This window comes from Heteronotia binoei, chromosome 4, assembly GCF_032191835.1.
Source record: "Heteronotia binoei isolate CCM8104 ecotype False Entrance Well chromosome 4, APGP_CSIRO_Hbin_v1, whole genome shotgun sequence".
NCBI lineage: Eukaryota > Metazoa > Chordata > Lepidosauria > Squamata > Gekkonidae > Heteronotia > Heteronotia binoei.
Genome location: NC_083226.1, coordinates 73,155,256 through 73,178,711, shown reverse-complemented (window position 1 = coordinate 73,178,711; position 23,456 = coordinate 73,155,256). Strand labels below are relative to the sequence as shown.

Genomic DNA, 23,456 nt, shown 5'->3' with positions numbered 1-23,456 from the left:
ATGGCCCATAGGGTATAATGGGGCCGTATATTCGGAAATAGCTGTGCATCTACCATATATGCGGCTATTCCGACTACAGAATTCAGAAATATACGGGATTCCGTATTCCCCCCCCAAAAAAAATATATTTCCGAATCCGTGTACTACCGAATTAGGTTTTTTGGACATCCCTAGTTAAGCGTGCGTTACTGTTCTACCTGAGCCGCTCTAAGGGCTTTCGTCAGGATCCGCATCTCTTTGTGTCCTATGCTGCTCCCCGATTAGTTTCCAGAATCTCATCTCAGAGGCTTTCGAAGTGGCTTACTGAAACTATTAAACTGCGTTACCTGCTGGCAAAGAAGCCGTTGCCTGGGTCCATCCATGGGCACTCTACTAGGGCTATGGCAACGTCAGTGGCGTTCCTGAAAGGTGTCTCCTTGATGGACGTTTGCAAGGCTGCCACCTGGTCCTCTCCCCATGCTTTCATGAAGCATTACACCCTGGATGTGCGTACCCAGCAGAGGACTTGTTTGGGAGCTGTGGTGCTGCAAGCTGTCTCTTCTGGTTGACTGTCTGCTCCCGCCTCCAGGTATGTCTGGCTTGCTAATCTCCCATGAGTGTGAAGCACAGAGACCGCAAAGAAGATAGACAGGTTGCTTACCTGTAACTGATGATCTTCGAGTGGTCATCTGTGCATTCACACTACCTGCCCTCCTTCCCCACTGCTGACGGTCTCCCTATTTTAGGGGCTTCCAGCGGTCAGGAAGGAACTGGCAGGATCCTTGCACCGGCCCGGGTGAGCATGTATGCTGGGGCTCGTGCGCATGCTCACTGGGTGCTGAGTGTGAAAAATCCCGGGCTTTTTGGGTACCGATTCAGGGATCAGCACGGACACTCTATCCCATGAGTGTAAATGCACAGATGACCACTCAAAGATCATCAGTTACAGGTAAGCAACCTATCTTTTTGCCTCCTCCAAAGATACCATCTCCCAGGCCAGCGTCACCCTGTGTCAATTTCTGAAAGAAAGATTGAAGGGAACCAGGTGCCTGTTTCAGTTCCAGATGTTTCCAAATCTAAGCCCAGTCAAGTGATTTTGTGGTCCCAGCTTCCAGCGATTGTACCTTGGCCACCACATCCCTACCCCATCTGATGTCACTTGCATACTTAGCTGAATGGGCTAATGGCTATATCCCTGGATCCAGGTCAGACCTTAGTTGATACTGAGCTTCACAATATAAGGTCCCATTGCATCCATTGGCCACAATTTCTAGAAGACCCCTTTCACCAATTCTGGTGTCAGATGAAGAGGATGGTGAGAATAGAACTGTTGGTTCAAAGGCTGACTTGGACCCTACACCTGACCCTAGCCCCGATGAACAGGTGGGAGATCTTGTCTCTGCACCCCTCACTAAAAATCTTGCATGTATGGAGAATAAATGGTCAGAATGGCTCAGTCTCATAAGACTGGTGTAGCCATATTTGACCATAAACCAAGGGACAAGCTTTTGGGGCATCTTTACGCAGAATCACTGGGTGTTATTGCCTTTCCCATATTGGAAGGCTCACTCAATTTAACACAGGAGTTATGGTAAAAACGTGCATCTCTCCAGGCTACATCAAGGAGAGTCAAAAACTTCGACAGAATAAAACAGGACTCTCGCTTATTTAACTATGCACCTGTCTCCTGCCTATTTAGTGATGGAGAAAATGCAACCCAAGGGCTGATAATTGTACCATGCTGCCCCTACTGACTGGAAAGGCAGAAAGTTGGATATAATTGGCCACAAGATCTATTCCTCTGCAAGTCTTGGCCTCAGGGTGGCCCACTACCCATTATGGCTGGTTACCAACTTTTCTTGTGGGACAGTATTCTCCCCAATCTAGAGCGCTGCTGGAAGATAAAAGATCCCTCATTAATCTGTTTCAAACTGAGGCTGTCAAGTTGTTAAAGCAACCAATTAGTATGGTTAGTCTTGCAGATTCTGCAGCTAGAGCAATGGCAAGTTTAGTCATCATATGTTGGCATGCCTGATTGAGGTTGATAGCTCTGTCGATAGGAGACGCTTTTCAGATTCCATGGATAAGGGCCTTGTTCTGTGCATTCCTGCATTTCCTGCTGCTAATCATGGTTCTAGAGAGAATACAGGAGAGAAGGTATAAACATGATACATGGTTCCATTTTGGTCATTACAGATTGGATTCTTGGTCCTCAAGGACATGGCCAAGGTTCAGTATCACCTGTTTCCAGATGAACCAGCATAGGGCAGGTATTTCACCACAACGTTGCATGCCTCAAGTTAGCTGCTTGGAGGCTCCAAATCAAGGTCTGATTTTTCCCAACAGGTTAATGAGATTCTCCTAATTCTCATAAACTCTCTAAATGGAAGCACTTCTTTGAGTGGTACAAATATAAAGATTCTGCTTGCTTGGGGATTGCTGCAATTCATATTTGAGTTCCTGCTTTCCCTTAAATCTAATGGATTGGCTCACTCTTCCCTGAAGTCACACTTGGAGGCTTTTTCCTGTTATCACATGGGAGAAGAAGGGAAGTCAGCCTTTTCACACCATTTGTCTAAAAGGTTTCTGAAGTATCTTTTTAATTTGTACTCTCCATGGAACCCTATGGTACCTCAGTGGTCCCTTTCTGTCGTTTTGTCTCAGTTAATGTTCAAGTCTTTTGAACCATTGTCTATGAAGGATTGTTTTCTGGAGGTCATCACTCCACTAGGAGGGTCAGTGAGTCAGCTAATCTATGGGTGGACCCACGTTTCCTACTAGTGTTTTCCGGAAAGGTGGTTCTTAGGCCTAGCATTCAGTTTCTACCCAAAGTGGTCTCTGTTTCATTTTTCTCAAGAGATCATTCTGCTGATGTTCTTTCCATCACCGGATTTGGAAATGAAAGGGCCTTACATATGCTTTATGTGAGAAGAGTTTTATTGCTTTATTTTAAAAGGACCCCTAGTTTTAGGAGAGACAAGGTACTATTTGTATGTTTTTCTGGCCCTAATAGGGGTAAGAGGTTTTTGTCCTAAATGTCCAGGTGGATTGCGTCTACAATCAAGGTTTCCTATGTCCAGGCCAGGCCAAATTTCCTGTCCCTTGGGAGTCCATGCCCATTCCACCAGACCAATGATTTCTTGTGCTCTGTTCCTGGATGGAGTTCTGCTGTCAGAAATCTGTTGTGCTAAACCTTGGTCATTAGCTGACACCATTGTGTGCCACCATGCATTGGATCTGCAAGACAGAAGTTCAAGTTGGCAAGATGGTTCTCCAATTGTTGTTCAACTGACAAGAGCATTACCCACCTGTGGTGAATAGCTTGTTAGAATCCCCATGTGGGACTGCACAGAAGATCAATGATGAAAACAGGGTTGCACTTACCTGTAACTGTTGTTCATCAAGGATATTCTGTTCAGGCACACATACCTTCCTTCCAGCCCTGCTGCATGCTCTCTTTCTTGGCTTCGGCAGCACTATAGGACTGGGGTGTTGGGGGATGATGGAGCCCTGGAGCACATGACCATCTGGGCAGAATATGGCCTCTTCCAGCTCTAAAGCTCAGTCCCTCCTGGAGGCTTTAGTTTGTAAAATCTCTCTGCAGCAGGTCTACTCATGCACAGTCCTCCTGTGTGCCTGCACAGAAGATCGTGGATGAACAACAGTGACAGGTAAGTGCCCTGTTACTTACATAATATAATATTGTTATTAAAAATTCTTTGTATGGACAAATGAATAATCTTCATTAGAACAAGAGAGTAATCTGTGCCATAAATTTTTGTCAGGCAGAATGCTCTGACCTTTAATTTTCAAGTGTAACATTTTTAAAGGGAGGGAACAGCACTTTTAATGTTTGGCACAATCTAGTGAAACAAACTGGATTGTCAGAGTGCAGGACTGATGTTCCTTTATTTCCATGGCTCTTAGGTAGAGACCCTTTAGGTGGATTGTGCCTGAAAACTCTTTACTCACATGTTTGTCACTCTTTTACCTAGTGCTTAACCTTTATATGGTTTGAGCAAGAGATTCATCTATGGGCTTTTGTATCACCTTCTGCTCCTGCACTCCATGTAGAATATCATATATGCATCTGTATCTTCTACTCAAGATCTGTCTACCACAAAAGAATGGTGCATCTTTACATTTTAGTAGAACTTGCAGTTCATTTTAACTGGCTTTTAAAGCAAGATGTTAAATGTACACTAATGAATAATATAATTCTGTATATATGAACATAAATAGATGGTTTAAGACAGCATCGTATCTTAAACTGGTTTTTGAACAGTACTTTGTATGTACATTTATATTAATATGGCCAGTGAGGGAAGCTGTGCAGAGCAGGGCTTCTTCCTGAATCACAAGATGTATTCATCTGTTCATTTTCAGGTTGGATTTGACCCTCCTCCTCATATGAGAGTACCTGGCATCCCCCCAAATCTGGCTGGAATCCCTGGAGGAAAACCGTAAGTAACTGCTGATGTTGTTAAGTTTGAACTAGCCAGAGCTCATTTGTTTACCTTATATCATTGGTTTAGAAATCCAGAGGTAATGGTATGTTGAATTTTTCCAGAGATGTGACAGTTTTCTACTGATAATGCGGAGATAGAAATAACATCACCACTATGGAAGCCTAGTATTTTTATACTACTCTTAACAGTAGCATATACCAGTAGTGGCTAGTAGTAAAAAGTTATTGGCAATATTTATTTATTTCAAAGTACTTTCAACCAGTGTTCCCTCTAACACTGAGTGTGGGTTAGCTCAGTTTTTTAGGCTCCGGCTCACACATTTTTGTCTTCGTGTAGGATAAATGGTCCCAAAGCAAACTAATTCATGCAGTCACTCACAACTTTAATGCCAGTAGCTCACAAAACAGAATTTTTGCTCACAAGACTCTACAGCTTAGAGGTAGCATTGCTTCCAACCCACCTTTCCTGTTTAGCCCAAGATCTGTTCCTATCTTTCCTCCCTAGAAGTGTGTTGAAGGGGTAGAAAATAGAACTCTAATGGAAGAAATGGCTTTAGAGGAGGTAATGGGAGAAGTCTCTGCTTCTGATTTTAGGATGGCCTGAAGCTTGTTTATTTTTAGGTTTCAGAAAGCATAAATGGACTTAGGCACAGTACTGCTGACCCTTTCTTATTATACCAGGAAGAAACACATCTTAGTTAAAGGATACTTGTAAGCAGCAACTGTAGGTAGACTGCTGCAGATTATTATTTGTGTGTATGTTTTAAAACTCAGATTTATTAATTGCATAATTTCCTTTCTGCTAATAGTAAGGGAAGGTAAAATGTGATGTCCCTGAAGCTATAGCCATGATAGGCCTGCTTAGCTTCCCTTCTGATGTATGAGATCACATTACACATTACATTCCTCAAGCCCATCTTTGTAGCACTAAGAGCTGGTCTGAAGACCAAGATATAAAAATCCACACCAAGTTCTGGACTTGCATTGTAAATTTTTATGGGGTGTGGTGGATTGCTTCAGCCAAGCTTCCAGAAAGCTTTTGATAAAGTTCCTCATCAAAGGCTCCTTAGTAAGCTCGAGAGTCATGGAGTAAAAGGACAGGTCCTCTTGTGGATCAAAAACTGGCTAATTAATAGGAAGCAGAGAGTGAATATAAATGGGCAGTCTTCGCAGTGGAGGACAGTAAGCAGTGGAGTGCCGCAGGGCTCAGTACTGGGTCCCATGCTCTTTAACTTGTTCATAAATGATTTGGAGTTGAGAGTAAGCAGTGAAGTGGCCAAGTTTGCAGATGACACTAAATTGTTCAGGGTGGAAAGAAGCAGAGATGATTGTGTGGAACTCCAAAGGGATCTGTTGAGGCTGGGTGAGTGGGTGTCAACGTGGCAGATGAGGTTCAGTGTGGCCAAGTGCAAAGTAATGCACATTGGGGCCAAGAATCCCAGCTACAAATACAAGTTGATGGGGTGTGAACTGGCAGAGACTGACCAAGAGAGAGATCTTGGGGTCATGGTAGATAACTCACTGAAAATGTCAAGACAGTGTGCGATTGCTATAAAAAAGGCCAATGCCATGCGGGGAATGATTAGGAAGAGAATTGAAAACAAATCAGCCAGTATCATAATGCCCCTGTATACATCGATGGTGCGGTCTCATTTGGAATACTGTGTGCAGTTCTGGTCACCGCACCTCAAAAAGGATATTATAGCATTGGAGAAAGTCCAGAAAAGGGCAACTAGAATGATTAAAGGGCTGGAACACTTTCCCTATGAAGAAAGGTTAAAACGCTTGGGGCTCTTTAGCTTGGAGAAACGTTGACTGCGGGGTAACATGATAGAGGTTTACAAGATAATGCATGGGATGGAGAAGGTAGAGAAAGAAGTACTTTTCTCCCTTTCTCACAATACAAGAACTCATGGGCATTCGATGAATTGCTGAGCAGACAGGTTAGAACTGATAAAAGGAGGTACTTCTTCACCCAAAGGGTGATTAACATGTGGAATTCACTGTCACAGGAGGTGGTGGCGGCTACAAGCATAGCCAGCTTCAAGAGGGGGTTAGATAAAAATATGGGGCAGAGGTCCATCAGTGGCTATTAGCCACTGTGTGTGTGTGTATATAATTTTTTTGGCCACTGTGTGACACAGAGTGTTGGACTGGATGGGCCATTGGCCTGATCCAACATGGCTTCTCTTATGTTCTTATGTTCTTAAGTATTCACTAACCTTGGAAGCATTAGAACAGGATTTGCCTAGGCTGGGCTGTTGCAGCTGACAGCTGAACATAGTACTTAGTGTGGATTTTGATATCCTGAAGTTTTCAACATTTTGCTGATACTCATTTTTTAAAAATAGTAGGTTTCTGACTGTGTGGTTGTGGAATAGGGTTGCCAAGTCCAATTCAAGAAATATCTGGGAACTTTGGGGGGTGGAGCCAGGAGACATTCAGGGCAGAGCCAGGAACAAGGGTGTGACAAGCATAATTGAACTCCAAGGAAGTTCTTGCTGTCACATTTAAAGGGACAGCACACCTTTTTAAATGTCTTCCTTCCATAGGAAATAATGAAGGATAGGGGCACCTTCTTTTGGGGCTCATAGAATTGGACCCCCTGGTCCAATCATTTTGAAACTTGGGGGGTACTTTGTGGAGAGGCACTAGATGCTATACTGGTGCCTCTATCTCAAAAAACAGCTTCCCCAGAGCCCACAAAACCTCCAGATCAATTCCCCATTATATCTTATGAGAATCAATCTCCACATAGGGAATAATGAAGTGCTCAGCAGATGTTTCCCTCCCCACCCCACCTTCTGGCGATTGAAGCGACAGATTGGCCTCTCTACTCACAAGTTGCTGCCAACTTCTTCAAAGTAACACAGACACACCATCCCAAGAGGAAGCCTTTCTATCAGAGACTGAAGCCTCCAAAGGCACATGATCCTCTGGGGGCGGGGCTTCCTCCCACCGGCCAGCTAACTGGGGGCGGAAAGCAGCCTGGGAAAGCGGAAGAAACCCCGCTGGGACCCTGGGATTGGCAAGCCTATTGTGGAAAGGTGTCTGGAAATGTCTGACTGGCAAAGTCTCAGGAACCAGGAAGTAGAGCCAATAGCAGTTAGGAGACTGGGATACCTGTGTCTTGAAAGGCAATATGTCCTATGTTCCCCAGCCTTTGTTGCTTAAATTTTACTTTATAAACCATCTTCACCCAGACTACTTGAAGTTCTCTTCGTCTGCTTTCTCCCTCCCCTTAGCTGGAAGCTCCTTCCATTTTAGCCTGTATGTACTATATAAATAGACAAGATAAACTTTGAGAATCCTAGGTGGTGAGCTGATCTTCTTTCATTATTTGCCTTTGAAAGTAGACTGACGTTATGCCTGATCACCCCAAGGCAGCAGGATGCCTGCAGTTACCCATAGCAACTTTCTGATGGCATATCCTTATCTGTGATAGATAAGTCTATTGAAAATTTCTGGTGTAGGAGTACAGATAATGTGCTGTCTGCTGCAGATTCATATTGACAGCAGGAGAGTTTTCAGCTTCAGTTTGAAAGCTAGTTTCTTTCAGGCACACAAATCGAGATGTCACATTGAATTTATTTTGTAAATGGGATGCAGCATCCAAGCTGAATATCCTTTGCTTAGTAGGGCAGAGATTTCCCATTCCCTCCCAGAAAATCTTCACATCTCAGCTGACGTGTTACATTGTCTCTTACCTATAACAACTCTTAGCATTTGTGGTGTGCATGTGTGTGCATTTGTGTAATAATACTTATTAGCTCTTCTTTCTAAATAAATTCACAACAATGAGAACTAGTCACTATTCATTTTGTTTTTAATTAATAAGTCTTTTAGGAATACATTCTCATTTTCCATTCTGCTGCTATTGAAAGAACTACCCATGGATAACCAGTTTCTGTTGTTCATCACCACTCGAATAACATGCTAACAGAATTCAATATCCACAATTTTTAAAAACTGAGTGCCTTTCAACATCAGTGATATGCTCAGATATTAGCTGCATGAGAATTATCCTTTATCTGTTTATACATATTATCAATGCCTAAAGTTGCTATAGAACTACTCTTTGTTTTTATATACTCTCTTATGTGTATTTGGCACACTTGGGCTACAGTCCTGTGCATATTTTAGGGGCAAGTCCCATTGAACTCTGTGACCTTTCCAACTCTTTGTATTGTTTTAATAATTGATCAAGCTGTCAGTAGCGATGGATCATTAAAGTGCCTTTTTGTACCCTTTCAGATAATTAAGTTTAGGGAATAACTTGTACCATTTGCATTACTCATGAAAGTTCCCCTGTACTGAAGGAAATGGTCTGTGATGGCCCATACCATGAGCTTTTATGTTGCTGCCCCACTTCTATTGAACAGACTCCCAGAAGGGTTGAAGGGTTTATGGTGTGGCCATAAAACAGGATTATTCGGAAGAGTCCATCATGCAGCTTGAACTGGCTCTTGGACAACTGTTTCAATTAAATGTTTTTTTTCAATATAGCTGATTATAATTTTTGTGTTTATGTATCTATTACTGTCATATGTGTTGGGGTCATGATTCTGTCAGGAAAAAGATAATGTATATGTATATATTAAATTTAAAGTAATTTCTATCCCTCTCTCCCAAAATCAGCTCAGACTGGGTAACAACAATTTAAACTATACAATAAAACTTTTTAAAATACAGAATGTTAATAAATAGCAATAAAATCAATAAAACAATAGTATACAATTTAAGATGGTGTACTGCTGTTCGAAGTGGTAAATTGTCTGAAGGAGAACTGGCACTGCTTTGGCACATCACTGCAATTGTCTTTTCTCTTCCAAATCAACACCTTCTAAAACCTACATTTCATCTTGTTTTGGGATCTACTAATAACATATAACTTTTTTTGATACATCTGACTTTAGTAATGTGTGAGAATACAACTTTCTGACAAATACATTTGTATGATCAAAGTGGCATCTGGCCATTTTGGTTCTTCAAAAGATGTAAAAAGACCTAAAGTAACCAATAACATCTAATTAAAATGCTCCAAGCCATTGTTGTTGATAGGAAAGCTAATTGTATTTGTGTGTCTGGACTGGCAGCTACCTGGCTGTTAAAAAGGAAGGAAGAGCAAACTAATTAACTAAATTACAGAATCAATTTCCTACAGAGATAATTTAGCAAATGACAGAGAAGTATTTAAATGAAAATACAGTACAGAAAGGAATAAGGGACAGTATTCTATTTGGCTCTATTTCCATTTCTTTTAAAATTCCTCTTTGGGTGTCTTTGGGACTTTGAATCAAATGACCGCATGGATTCCTGCCTCTCTCCATAATATCTACATGCCCCAAGATAACTCAGCAGGTTTTGACATCAGATGTGAATCACTGGAAAGCTAAGGACTTGGTGTAGGGAAAGTGAGTGCTCAACCATGTGACCCAAATTCCTCTTTAAGAATTGATTTGCATGTAAAACCCTTCTTTCAGTAAACTGATTACAAGAAACAGTCATATACTTACTGGGAGTCATGGGAGGCCATACCACCAGATAAACACAGGGATGCATCCATGTTCAGTTGCATGTAGTGCTCACTGGTTGGCAGATGTGAATTTAAGAAAAAGAATGGTACATAAATTCAAATAAGATGTTTTGTATTGATTCTATTTTTATTAATCTAAACTCTTCCAACTGAAAGATTCTTCAGATGTTCTCAGCACTTTGACTCTAACTGGCCATTGTTTAGAGACCCTTAATGGTCACCAGTTATTCTGTGTTTGTATTTCTCTAACAATAAAAAGTTTAATCTTTAGACTCTGGGGTTTGGTGATTATTTTTCCAATTTAATGCATATTTGTGGAATATAGGTTGTTGTTTTTTAAAAAAAATACTCTGTCATGTGCCTTAACCAAGGCCACAATATCCTTTGAAATATAGTATTTTATACTGTAGTTTGTCACCACTCTTGTGATTAGCATTTCTTGTGCTGATGTATTTTTGTTAAAAGTCAGTTTATACAGTACTGGTTGCCTTTGAAGGAAATAAATCACTTGAGCAGTCCTGGTTACCAGATTACTTCCCCAGAATCAGGCCTGAAGGCTGATGGTGCTGCTGTAGCAATTAACTGTGTCTCTGAACAGATTATTAGCTTTCTTCAGATGAGGCAGCTACTCCATGGCCTTTCTGTCCTGTTGCTCATAATGACTTGGTTCTCACAGAGCAACTTTTTTACCTCTCTGTTCTTGCTGCATCCCAAAAATGTCACTCCCCAAACTGCTTCTGCAGGGAAACAGCCCCCTCCTTGGAAAAGCACGAGGGGGTTGGGAATGCAGTCCAAGAGGGTATGCAAGAAACTGCAGTCCAAGAAGGTAGGCAAGAAACCTTTCCATCAATGGCAGCATCACATGGGCTCCAACTCACTGTATAAATTAGACCACAGATGTGATTTACTAATTGAAGCATTTGAGTTGTGAATTTTTAAAGCACCTCTTATTTCATCCAAAACAGAGCTTACTCCTTTCACGTCACTGCAGATGGTCAGATGCAACCAGTACCTTTCCCTCCAGATGCACTCATTGGACCAGGAATACCTCGCCATGCTCGCCAAATCAACACCTTGAATCATGGTGAAGTGGTTTGTGCAGTTACTATCAGCAACCCAACAAGACATGTATATACTGGTGGGAAGGGATGCGTCAAAGTCTGGGATATAAGTCAACCTGGCAACAAGAGTCCTGTTTCTCAGCTGGACTGCCTGGTAGGTGAACATGACCCTCATGCATTATGAGGTTTTCCTTGGGCATCCAGTGCAGAAATTTCATAAAGCTTCTATTATAAAACAGAAGTCTAGTGGCACTTTAAAGATGAACAGCATTTCTATTAGGATTACAAGCCAATGGCAGATAGACTGAATTTCTGCTCTTATATATTGCAAAAATTTTATAAGACCCCATTTCCATATTTTTGATTGTGTGAAAAAATTATGATGGTTATTCTCAGCCCTTTCACCTTGTCCACATTTGTAAGACAAATAAAATTTTGCCAAACATGATATGTTGCATGAAAATCTGATTTTTATATTTAATTATTTGAAGAACATGAAAGATGGAGAATCATAATAGAATGGTAGTAGAATAATTTGTTTAGTTCTTTAAAAGACATTGCATTGCCTGTCAGTAAAATGTGGGCATTTTCATATATAATGTAAAACTGACCAACAGCAAGCAACTGGCTTTGTTAACTGTGGTACCTAGAGCCAGTGTGTTTAGCGAACTTGAGTGAGGCGACATGGATTCAAATTCCCTTTCTAGCATGCAGCTTGCTGGGCAACTGGGCCAATCATACATTCTCAATGTAATCTACCTCACAGGGATGTTGGGAAGATAAAATGTGTATGAGGTGTTACGTATGCTACCATCCTGCCTGAGTGTTGCAATACGTATGGGCTTGGTAACAAATTCAGTTTACTAGTAAACAGTTCAGGAACTTTCATCATGAAGCTTTCTCTCTTATGGTAAGTTGCTACTGTAGAGATCTTTGGCTGACACCTTCTTGTGTCAAAGTAAGTGATTTTTAAATTTGGGAGATAAAGAAGGTGGAGATATAAAAACCAGTTGTTGTAAAAGTACCAAAGTCATAAAGCCATATAAAAACAATAATTTTTATGATGATATTTCATGGAGTGTTACACCAAGTCTGTTACTATGCCTTTTTCTTGTGCATTTGTTACTATGCCTTTTTCTCATGACGTCCCATTACTAGATACCGAATATCTTTGCTTGAATATATGTCTATGAATTATGCATTTCTGGCACAGTCCAAGTTTTTTTTAACTTTAGGATGTACTGTTGTTTTTTTGCAGCCCATGAGATCAGAACAAAGTCTCCTTGAATAACAATTTTTTTCCCTACTCTTGTATGGGGAGTATAACATTGAGGAAAAAATGCCTTTTCCCTTACTAGCTCTGCATGATTTGTTATTGGTTTTATCCTTTTGGCTGCAACAAAATTTTTAGCACTCTAATGTTGCTATTAAAAGTGAGAATTTTGACAAGCAGTGCATTTATAGCCTAAAACCTGTAATAGCTGAGGCCTGGAATGTTTCCCATGCTTTTTCTCCTTAGTTTTTTAGTAAACATTATTCACTATATGAAATTTGAGATATTAATAATTAAACTCTCTAAAGTGAGCCCCTCCTTACCAATGAAGGCCTAGTGGTGTAGTCAGAATGATTCATGTAGGGTTGGTTGCAATAGCCGTGTATTGCACCTTTTAAAAAGCAAACTTGTCTTGTCTCTGGTTCTTTTTTCTAAACTTATTTGGGAATAAGTTGGAAGGAATTCTCCTGAAAACCAAGTAGAGTGCCATATTTCAAAGGCAGAATTTAAGATGAATTTCTTTAGCTGTGGTCTAGTGAACAATTTGCTGTAGTGGTTAACAGCAGTGGACTCTAATCTGGAAAACCAGGTTTGATTCCCCACTCCTCCACAAGCAGCTGTTGGGTGACCTTGGGTCAGTCACAGTTCTATCAGAGCTATCTCAGCCCCACCTACCTCAGGGTATCTCTTGTGGGGGAGAGAAAGGGAAGGAGATTGTAAACTACTCTGAGACTTGGAGTGAATCTTCTCCTCCTCCTTCTTCTTCAGGAGACAGGATTATCAGTGGCTCTTTTCAACTCAGAATAGTCCAAGTGGTTAGAATCTGGATGCCACATGAAATGTCATTGGCCACTATTATAAATAATGTATTAATATTAATGTAATATTTGTATTTCTACAGAACAGAGATAACTATATTCGATCTTGTAAATTGCTCCCTGATGGATGCACCCTGATTGTTGGTGGAGAAGCCAGCACATTATCTATTTGGGACCTGGCAGCTCCAACTCCACGTATCAAAGCAGAATTGACGTCCTCTGCTCCTGCCTGCTATGCTCTAGCAATCAGCCCTGACTCCAAGGTCTGCTTCTCCTGCTGCAGTGATGGGAACATTGCCGTGTGGGATCTGCACAATCAGACTCTCGTCAGGTTAGTTGGTTATTCTGCCAACTTCTTTGTGAAGTTGCCATGTGGAGTTGTTATACCTCTATATGATAAGCTCTTTAGCACCTATATGAACAATTGCTACTGGTAAAAAACTGATCAATATTTGACCACTGGAAGGGTGGTCTGACATTTTGGCTGGATTTTATGTTTCAGCCACTGTTCTTTCCGTATCACACCCTTCCCTTCACAAGACACAAATATCTTGCTTCCTTACACTTTATATCAGGCTCCAACTTTGGGCTCATAGTGCACTTTTCTGTTCCATTAGATGCAGGTCTATTATAGCCATTCTAAGTTGGAATTGTTTCTGCCTTTTTTTCTCTCCTGGGAGCTGCACAAAAGCTCTATGAAGTTGTCACAAGCAAGGGACCTGGGACGGCCTTCTACTGGCTGCGATCACTCTGGTAAGGGTCTTTCTGAAAGGGCCCAGAGCACCCACTCGACCCCTGACTTCCTTCTTAGCAAGCACCTTTTATCTGTGACAGAAGAGGTGTGCAGACCCAGGCAGTATCGTTACCCAAAATGGCTCAGTCTCTCTGTTGTAGAGATTAGCTATGAGATCAGGAAAGCCAAGAGGACACAGGGATTGAACACTTTTGTATAGTGAGTCTGAGCTCAGTAAGAAGACTCCAGATTTAAAGGGATTTAAAGAATTTTACTTGAAAAATATGTTGTGTTACAATCACACTTAAGAAATCAAAGTATACACACAATCGAGGACTAGGAAGATAAAGAGTGAAAAATAGAGATTTTTAGGAGCAGTTATGGAGTGATACTACCTTTTCAGATATGCTGACGTCCACGTAGAAGGGAATGTGAATGGCCAGTGTGTAACATTAAGAAGGAGACCGAAAGGAGAGACTTTGGGGGTGTAATCCATCTAGACACCTTCAGATTGCACACTGGGATGTGATTCGCTCTCAGTATTTATAGGATTTTGACAGGTGATCTTTCTTTCTGGAATGTAATGGTTTTAATGATTGTTGATGGGCTTTCCAGAGCAAATTGAATAGATTACCAGTTTTAAACAAAAGGTGGAAATTGGTTCCTGATGGGTTTCAGGAAGGATCATAATGGTTTAATGTTTTAGATTAATTTTATCCCAGTATTCTGAGGGAGGAGACAGGAGGGATAGGCTTGTGTACAATGGATTTGTACATCAGCATAGGTATCACCCACAAGGGATTGAGTGGGGTTCTGGAGACAGGAGATTAGCCAGATGTTTCCATCCAGCTTTGAGAATGCAGATACTTTACCTGATGGAACTCATTATCGTTATTTTATTGCAGGGTGTGTGTGTGTGGGGGGGGGGGGAGTGAAGAAGAAGATATTGGATTTCTATCCCGCCCTCCACTCCGAAGAGTCTCAGAGCGGCTCACAGTCTCCTTTACCTTCCTCCCCCACAACAGACACCCTGTGAGGTGGGTGGGGCTGGAGAGGGCTCTCACAGCAGCTGCCCTTTCAAGGACAACCTCTGCCAAAGCTATGGCTGACCCAAGGCCATCTCAGCAGGTGCAAGTGGAGGAGTGGGGAATCAAACCCGGTTCTCCCAGATAAGAGTCCCCACACTTAACCACTACACCAAACTGGCTGGAAATATCCCTCGAGGATGCCTTTTGCAACCTTAGACAGAAATCTTTTGTATAGAGCCTTGGCTGGCTCTTTGGCTCAGGCATAGAGTGTTCTCACTTGGCCTGTCTTTTGGGATCTCTGGTTCTGGTCAATAGTAGGGACCCCTGCCTTTTGGGGTGCTTGCATGAGCTAGGCAGTGTCTCTTAGCTACAGTATAACAATAGTAAGTTTATTGTAAGTGCTCAAGAATAAACAAGTGACTTGTAACTTTTAATACAATAGTGAACATGGAAACAGTAAAGGTGTTATAAGGAATAAAAGCCCTGATGCGACTAGCTATACGGTTCCTTCCTCTAATTCCAACTGACTCACCACTCTTTGGATGAGGGAGCTCTCATGACGGCAGCCTTCTTCCAGCCAAGCCTTTTCAGAGAGAACAACTCTTCCTCTCCTAGCTGACCTTTTATTTCTTTCCTTCCAGGTCCCACCCCTCAGGCAAGTTTTCCCTCCAAAACTGCTGCCTACCTATTCAGAGGGACAGAAGGGATCCTGGGAAATGTAGACCTTGTAGCTACTTTCCAGCCTGTAGGCTACACTACGCCTAGGATCATGACAGAAGTATAGTCATCTGATGCAAATTATAAAAGCAAAATCCCAGCCTAGTCTGAAAAGGGCAGAAAGACCAACCAGTATTGCTGATGGCATGAATAAAATAGTTCTGTTGTCTCAGTAGCTTCAGAAATCCCCGCATTAAATGTTATGATTACATCTGATAAGTAGACAAGTAGTATGTTCTGTAACTAGCAGGCCAAAATAGAAGTGTCTAATTTCAAATGTTTCATCTCCTGTTTTCTCTGTACTTGATTAGGCAGTCTGTAAATGTTCTTTCCTTCCTTGCTTGCTCCTTCAGCTCACTGCCTCCTGTTACCTTATTGGAACTGGCAGTGTTTTAACACTGAATTGTGTGCTTCTTGTTATCTTCAGACTTGGTTGAACAGGATCTTCCCATCCTGCTGCAGCCTGCTATACCCACACTTTTGTTCCTGGGGGTTTTCAGCCTCCAGGAACAAAAGGCTGAATCAGTGGAATATAGGGGGGGGGAAAGACAAGGTGGAATTTGCAGATACCTCTGCTCCCTCTTTTTGCAAACAGAAATTCTGTTCCATAGGAGGAACTGTGTGGTTGGCTGAATCCTGACTATATTCCATACTGTCTGCACATGGCTTTGTCATACAATGATTCCATGATAGCCAAGAAGACTTTAGAATGTATCCTCAGATGCAGGATTTAGCTTCCTGAAAACTGAGTTTTCATCTTTGTGGTACTTGTGCAGTCACACATAGGTACTGTATACACACAGGCCTACTGTTGACTGGTTTTTAAAGCTCAAAAAATCCTTGAGGGCTCTCCAGCTCCTTTCTCCATGCTGTTTCCTGCCTTTTGCAGTGTGACATAGAGAGGCCAGAGTGCCCATTGCTTAGTTCTCTCCCTACGGCTGTTGAGAAAGGTTTTTTAGTAGAAGTTCTGTTTCTTCTCCAATGAGCACAAACTTCTGACAATTCTACATCAGTTCCTCTGCCTAAACTGAGCTTAATGCCCAGAAAATGGCGCAAAAATGTGGGTCAAAAATCTCCCACATGGATGACCATGAAAAATGCCCTTTATGCCTTGACTCTTGCTGCTCTACTTGTTGCCAGTTCACTCCCAAGGAAAGGCATGATAGAATTTTCCACTTAAAAGCTTTGCTTCAGGAAGAGGCTTTATCCAAGTGCATCTCTGACCTTGAACACCAACAGACAGATCTCAGCATCTTTGGTTCTAGTGGCTCCAAGGTCAAATCTGACCACCTGAGGTGTGGTAAAAAATCCAGGAAAAGTTGTTCCCCGTATCCCTGAACAGTAGCTTTTCAGATCCACCACTTAAAGAAGTTCATCCCAAACACCCACAGAAGCATCCCAAGTGAAAGTCATTTTCTATCCCTACCTATATTCACCCTAAAGACTCGATTCCTCACTATCCTTGGAAACAGTCAAGGAGACAGTCCTTTTTCTGAGAATTCCTCTGCATCAGTTTGCTCACTGTACTCATTCCACTCCGTCTTGGAAGGCCAAGTACAGGACTTGAAACCCCCAATTACATGTCATCAACTGAACCCCCTATCTTGCTGTTCAGATCCACCACCCCAATCAGACATCATGGATTTGCATTTAATCTCATCTTGATTACCATACCAAGATCTCCACTCTTACTTTTATGACTAGGGCTGAGATCCATATGCTCCCCTTGGTTCTGATCAAGCAGAAGTAAGCTGCTATCTTCTAGATCAGTGGTGTCAAACTTATTTGTTATGAGGGCTGGATCTGACATAAATGTGACTGGGCTGGGCCATGTATGTCATAAAATATAATGCCAGGTAGCAGAGATATAAACTTTATAAAGGATACAGACAAACACGAAGATATTTAAAAATCATAAAATAAAGCATGATTAAAACATTAGTACTCATTGGTCTTTAAGGTGCTCTCCTGTGCGATATAGGGAACTGGGCGAAGGAAGCTCTGGATCTTTCCTTTCTTCCCCAGGGGACCAGGAGGGGGAGGAGCCTCAGCCAATAGAAAGAAGAGAGACTTAGTAGCTCTGCTTTGTGATTAAGAGAGCCTAGCAAAGCAAGCTATCTGTTTCCCTTTCTTCCCCAAGGGAGGAGCCTCAGCCAATGTGGCTTGTGTGATTAAGCAAGCCTTGCAAAGCAAGTTGTGATGAAGAAGGAAGCAAAAGAGAGGGAGAAGAAAGCAGATGACAACCAGTTGCTTGGAGGACTGAAAGGAGCCCTCTGGGGGCCTGATTCAGCCCCTGGACTTCATGTTTGATACCCCTGTAATGATCCACAGCCACATTACGAAGCACAGTCTCTTGGTAAGATGGCTTTGGAATATGATCAGCCTGTTTATGAGGACAGAGAGATAGTCTATGCCTCTGAAACCTCACCTGATGATGCTATGCCTGAACCATCTATACTCCCAGAGCAACGATTTGTGCATAATACAACAAGCAATCCAAATAGGTCAGTCCCTTAAACTGATGTACCCTGCACACCTCCAAGGGCCATGGATACAGTATTTAAAGTTATGGATCTGAGGAACATGGGACCTGTTGCCTTTCCTGTTATGAATACCATACTGGAAATCACATCTGGACCTTGGTTATGCCTGGCATCAGTGCCACCTTCAACTAAGCTTATTGAGAATCAATACATAACCAAGCAGGAAGGATGTTCTTTCCTCTTCCAGTTCCCCACAGCTAGTTCTTTGATTGCAGTCCACATTCAAGGGAAGAATAGGGGCACTCAGCCCCTATTGATAAAGAAGTGGTAAACTAGACAGGGTAGGCAGAAAAATCTATGCCTCCTCTGCCCATGGCTTCAAAATCACTAATTATCAACGCATTATGGTTTGCTATCAGCTCCTCATATGGGATGTCATTGCACCTTTACTGAAGATGTTACCTGATGACAAATGCAACTTGGAAAAACTCCAGCCTTATAAGCATCAAAGCAGTCCAAATACCAGCTCTCTTCGGCAAAGCATTCATCTGATTATGCAGCTTGCAGCCCTGCAAAAGGAATCGCGTGTTGACTCTTCTGGTTGAGGTTCACTTTGCTCCCCCAAGAAACCCAAGACGGAACTGGAAAATTGACAACTACAGCCCACACCCAGTTCATCAGCCAACAAAGGAACTGAGTCCCTGTCAACTTATTTTGCAGAAAGTTTCCCAAGACCAGTGGGAAAGTTTCCCAAGACCAGTACTCAGCATCATGACAAATGAATACGCCACAGAGTTTTTCTCTGTTCCAACTTACCCCCATTATCCAACCCTTCTTTTTCTTCCCCATAACTCCTTGTAGAGGCTGACACCCTCCTCAGTAAGAAAACAATTGTCAATGATGCACTTGAAGTTCTACTCCAGGTACTTAGTGGTCAAAAAGAAAGAGGGATGGTTAGTGAGACCAGTCCTAGACCTAAGAGGCCTGAGCAAGCTTCTATTTGTAAAAAAGTTTAAGATGTTACCAGTTCCTGATGTCTTTCCTCTGTTTCACCCAGGTGTATGGTTTGTAATCTTCTTTTTCCACATAAAGACCAGACCATCATATAAATCTCCAGTTCCAATGTGATTCCTGCTATTTCCAATTCATGGTCCTTCCCTTTGGGCTAGCCGCAGCACCCAGGATATTCACCAAATTGGTAGGCCTACCCTTGAAGACTGGAGTGCAAAATACCTATACCTCAATAACTAGCTGATCATGTTTGATACTAAGCCAAAGCTTCAAGCAGGCTTTTAACTCATACTGGGGTACTCAAAGCATTGAACCTACAGGTCAGTGCAAAACATCCGAGTTGGAACTCATGCAAAAAAGGTGTAATTCACAGGCACCATGTTGGATTCCCCTCTAGTCAGAGCTTTCCCACTACCATAAAGGTTCCTGGCAATCACACTGAACATACCCAGTGTCAGAAATTACATATTCAGCTCACCATACTAAGTCAAAATCTGCTAGGATTAATGGCCTCTGCTATGTAAATATCCCATACAGGGCTAAATAGTCATCCTTTGCAGTTATGGTTTGTCAGGAATTTCAACCCCCTTTGACACCATCAATCAAAGAGGTTGAATGTCCCAAGACAGGTGGTATGTTCCCTCCACTGGTGTACTTGTAGATCCCAATTTCCTAATAGGGATTCCATTCCATTCCCCTCTTCCAGAAGTTATACTTACTATGGATGCCTCTTGAGGCATCCATTTAGAGCAAGTGTTAGTCAGTGGGATATGATCCACCCAAAAAACACTCCATTACAACAACGTGCTAGAATTTATATAGGCCATATAACAGTCAAGTGCACATTCAAGTGTTAAGCAAAAACATTCAAATAGCCACAGACAATCCCATGACTATGTTCTACATTAACAAAAAGGGGGTAACCCATCACTCATGCTTTGTCATCTTTCCACACTAAATGGAAATGGTTCATTTGCAATAGTTTCACAATCCAAACCTTTCACATAGTTGGGCCCAGCAACTGGTTAGCAGACTTCCTCAGTCAAATCCCCAAAGAGCTTCACAAATTACAACTCAATTGGATTTCTCTTTCCCGGATAGTCCAACACTGGGGAATGCCAAAAAATAGACATTTTCTACCAGACAAAACAAAAAAATACAAATTCCTTTGTTCCCAAGGCACATGGGACCTAAACTCCTTGGGAGACACTTTCCAAATCCAGTGGACAGGAGACCTGCAATGCAAATCCCCCTCCTCCACTAACCCCAGGGGCAGGGTCATCTAAAGTATGAGACTGGAACATATGCTGGCCATTGGACAGGTTAGTTTCCCCCTCTCCTTAAAAGTTGTCAATGGGAGCTGATGGAATGTTTGTGAAAGGGACAGCTGAAAAACAGCAATTAGTTTAGCTGAGGGAGAGTGAGACTGGCTGAGTGTAAAGTGTGGCAGAAGAGCAACTTAATTGTGACTAGGAAAAGAACATCTTGTAATGAAGCCCAAATTCCTGAACAGGGAAATTTTTCAGAAGTTCACATGAAAAGAAACATAGCAAGCCACATTTTATTTTCTCTACGATGTTATATTCAAACCATAAATAAAAGCTAAGGTCTGACTTCCAGTGGAAATGGAAACTTGAAGAAAGCACTTTTTAAAGGCTCCAGATCTCTTTGTTAGACATAACACATCAGGAAAAGGGGAGATTTAATTTCTCTATCCTTACTTATCCCGGATGGGAGATACCCAACTGACAGGTGAACTACCGGGTGGGGGGGGGGGGAGGCGGTCTGATTTATCTAGATCCACCAAGTTCTGTTTCCAGCAAGAGCCGCAGAGATAAGGTGGCTTCTACCTTCAAATTGACCTCCTCAACTTCTATTGCTTTTTCTTTTTTCATTCTATACCAGTCTGTAAAAAAAAATGCATTTGTGGCTCTTTTTCTTTCTTTTTTTAAACATTTTACCAGACTACAGCTTCAGCATAGAAGATAAGCAGACTGCCAGCAGCACCTGACTGCAGCAGTAAGATTAGACATCTTGAAAATGTATGGCTTTTGGATGTAACACATCAGGAAAGGGGAGAATTTATTTCCATATTTATGGCTTTTAAATTACATATATTTAACAAAAGATTTACTGAATTGTGTAAAGATAATGGCTGGACTGCCTTTAAAAAGAAGAGAGGAAATATAAATTTATATCAAGCATATCAAGCCTTTTTTCCTTTTCCACTTTCTTTCCTGGTTAAACTTTATAATTGTGGATTAACCTCTCTGTGGACTATACAACTGGCTATTTCTCTTTTATTTTCTTTTTTTTAATGAAAAAAGTACATTTAAAAGCTTCAGTGCCTCTGCTATGGTATGACACAGTAAAGAGAAAGCAACTCATAAACTGATTGATTTGCCAAATGATTGCTCAACGGAAAGACAAGATTTATTTTCCCCTCCTGACTAATTATTTAGCTTAGCACATTCTTCTATACTCCCCAGAACAAAAAGCAACAAGAATATTCTGGATTAATTTTTACAATATTTCTTTTTCTACAAACCTCAGATGAATCAATGCACCAGGAAATGAAAACAAAGATGCCTGGCTGATCCCCCTTCATTTCCCACCGCCCCCCCTTGCTTCCCTTGCGTGAATTATAGCAAAGTAATATAGACTTACAAGAGCCAATATATCAAAGAAAAGTTCTATTTATCTCTCCTGGTTTTTTTTCCCTTTTCCCAAAATATATTTTTCTAATTTTATTTAGTATAAACCTTTTAAACCTACTTTAAATATAAATATGTACTAAGCAATACTCCCTCTAAGCTGTGTAGTCTTGTGAGCAAAAATTCTACTTTGTGAGCCACTGGCATTAAAGTTGTGAGTTACTGCATAAGTTAGTTTGCTCTGGAGCCATTTTTCCTGAGCTAAGAGGCTACATAGGGGACTACCTTTAGCTTTAAGAGGCTAAAAAACTGGAAAAGCTATAATTAACACTGGTGCATCAAATGCAACAAACTGAGGAAGGACCTTGAAGAACATTCAGAATATCCAGAGAAGCAGTCAAGAATCTGAGGAAAGAATCCAGAACATCCAAGAAGCACATCAAGATTTACTAGCTGGGCTATCAGAAATTAATGTAAAACTAGAAGAGCAAACACAACAAATTGTAATAATTAAAATGAAGCAAAAAGATAATGATTAATATCTAGAAAAACAAGATTGAGAAAGCAGAACAAAGAATTGAAATCTTGGAAACCCAACTGTCGTGATCTGTGCAGGACTGGGAGACAAGACTTAGGGAGGCCTGGGCCTAAAGACCAGTATGAAAGTAGAAAGCAGACACAGCCAACAATCCCCACAATGCTTGGCACCCACTGTAACCAATCAGTGTCCCCACCCCCCAAATATGTGAAGTCAAGAAGGTGACTTGAGTTTGGAAAATTTGAAGGTGAACAATTCAGTTCACAGGTGGCTATGGGTCAAGGTTAATTTCCCCCTGAAGATTAAGTTGAGATCATCAAATCACAGGTTTGGAAAGTTTGAAGGACAAAGGGAACCAATCAGTGGACAGGTGGCTGGGATCATCTAGAGCAGCGGTCCCCAACCTCCAGTCTGTGGACCGGTACCAGTCTGTGACCAGACCGTGAGTTATATAATTATTTCATTATATATTACAATATAGTAATAATAATAATAATATTATTATTAATAATAATAATAATACAACATTGGATTTATATCCTGCCCTCCCCTCTGAATCTCAGAGTGGCTCACAATCTCCTTTATCTTCATCCCCCATAACAGACACATCTGTGAGAGCTATGGCTGACCCAAGGCCATTCCAGCAGCTGCAAGTGGAGGAGTGGGAAATCAAACCTGGTTCTCCCAGATAAGAGTCCACATACTTGACCACCACATCAAAATAAAGTGCACAATTGTATCATCTTGAAACCATCAAACCACCCCCTCCTGGACCGTGGAAAATTTGTCTTCCACAAAACTGGTCCCTGGTGTCAAAAAGATTGGGGACCACTAATTTAGAGAATCCCCCCCCCCCAAGATGTGTAAAGTTGAGAAGTTCTGCTGTTTGCAAAATTTGAAGAGCAAAGGGAAGCAATTAGCTCAGAAAATAGGTGGCCAGGGGTCATCTAGAATTCCAGGCTTAGTGGTGGCTCTTTTCAAGTCTGAAAAATGTGAGGTTCAGAGGATGCCTTCAAACACATACAGGCTTATTCTGCTGGGGGATACAATGAGCCCATTTACAGAAGTTTAGTGCAGTTCAATTTGAGCTTTTCCATGTGGCTATGGGCATGAGGGAAACTTTGACAGAGCACAGACACAGGGCTTTTATGTCCTCC

At 41.6% G+C, this 23,456-nt stretch overlaps 1 protein-coding gene across 2 annotated transcripts in view; it reads left to right on the top strand.

The window, feature by feature from the left end:
* Positions 1–23,456, top strand: part of TLE1 (TLE family member 1, transcriptional corepressor) — a 153,477-nt gene that overhangs the window by 117,527 nt on the left and 12,494 nt on the right. For both annotated transcript variants that reach the window (XM_060235392.1, XM_060235393.1), the window contains exons 14-16: positions 4,366–4,442; positions 10,949–11,198; positions 13,219–13,466. In XM_060235392.1, coding sequence (XP_060091375.1) covers positions 4,366–4,442; positions 10,949–11,198; positions 13,219–13,466 — 575 coding nt within the window. The remainder of the gene's footprint in view (positions 1–4,365; positions 4,443–10,948; positions 11,199–13,218; positions 13,467–23,456) is intronic.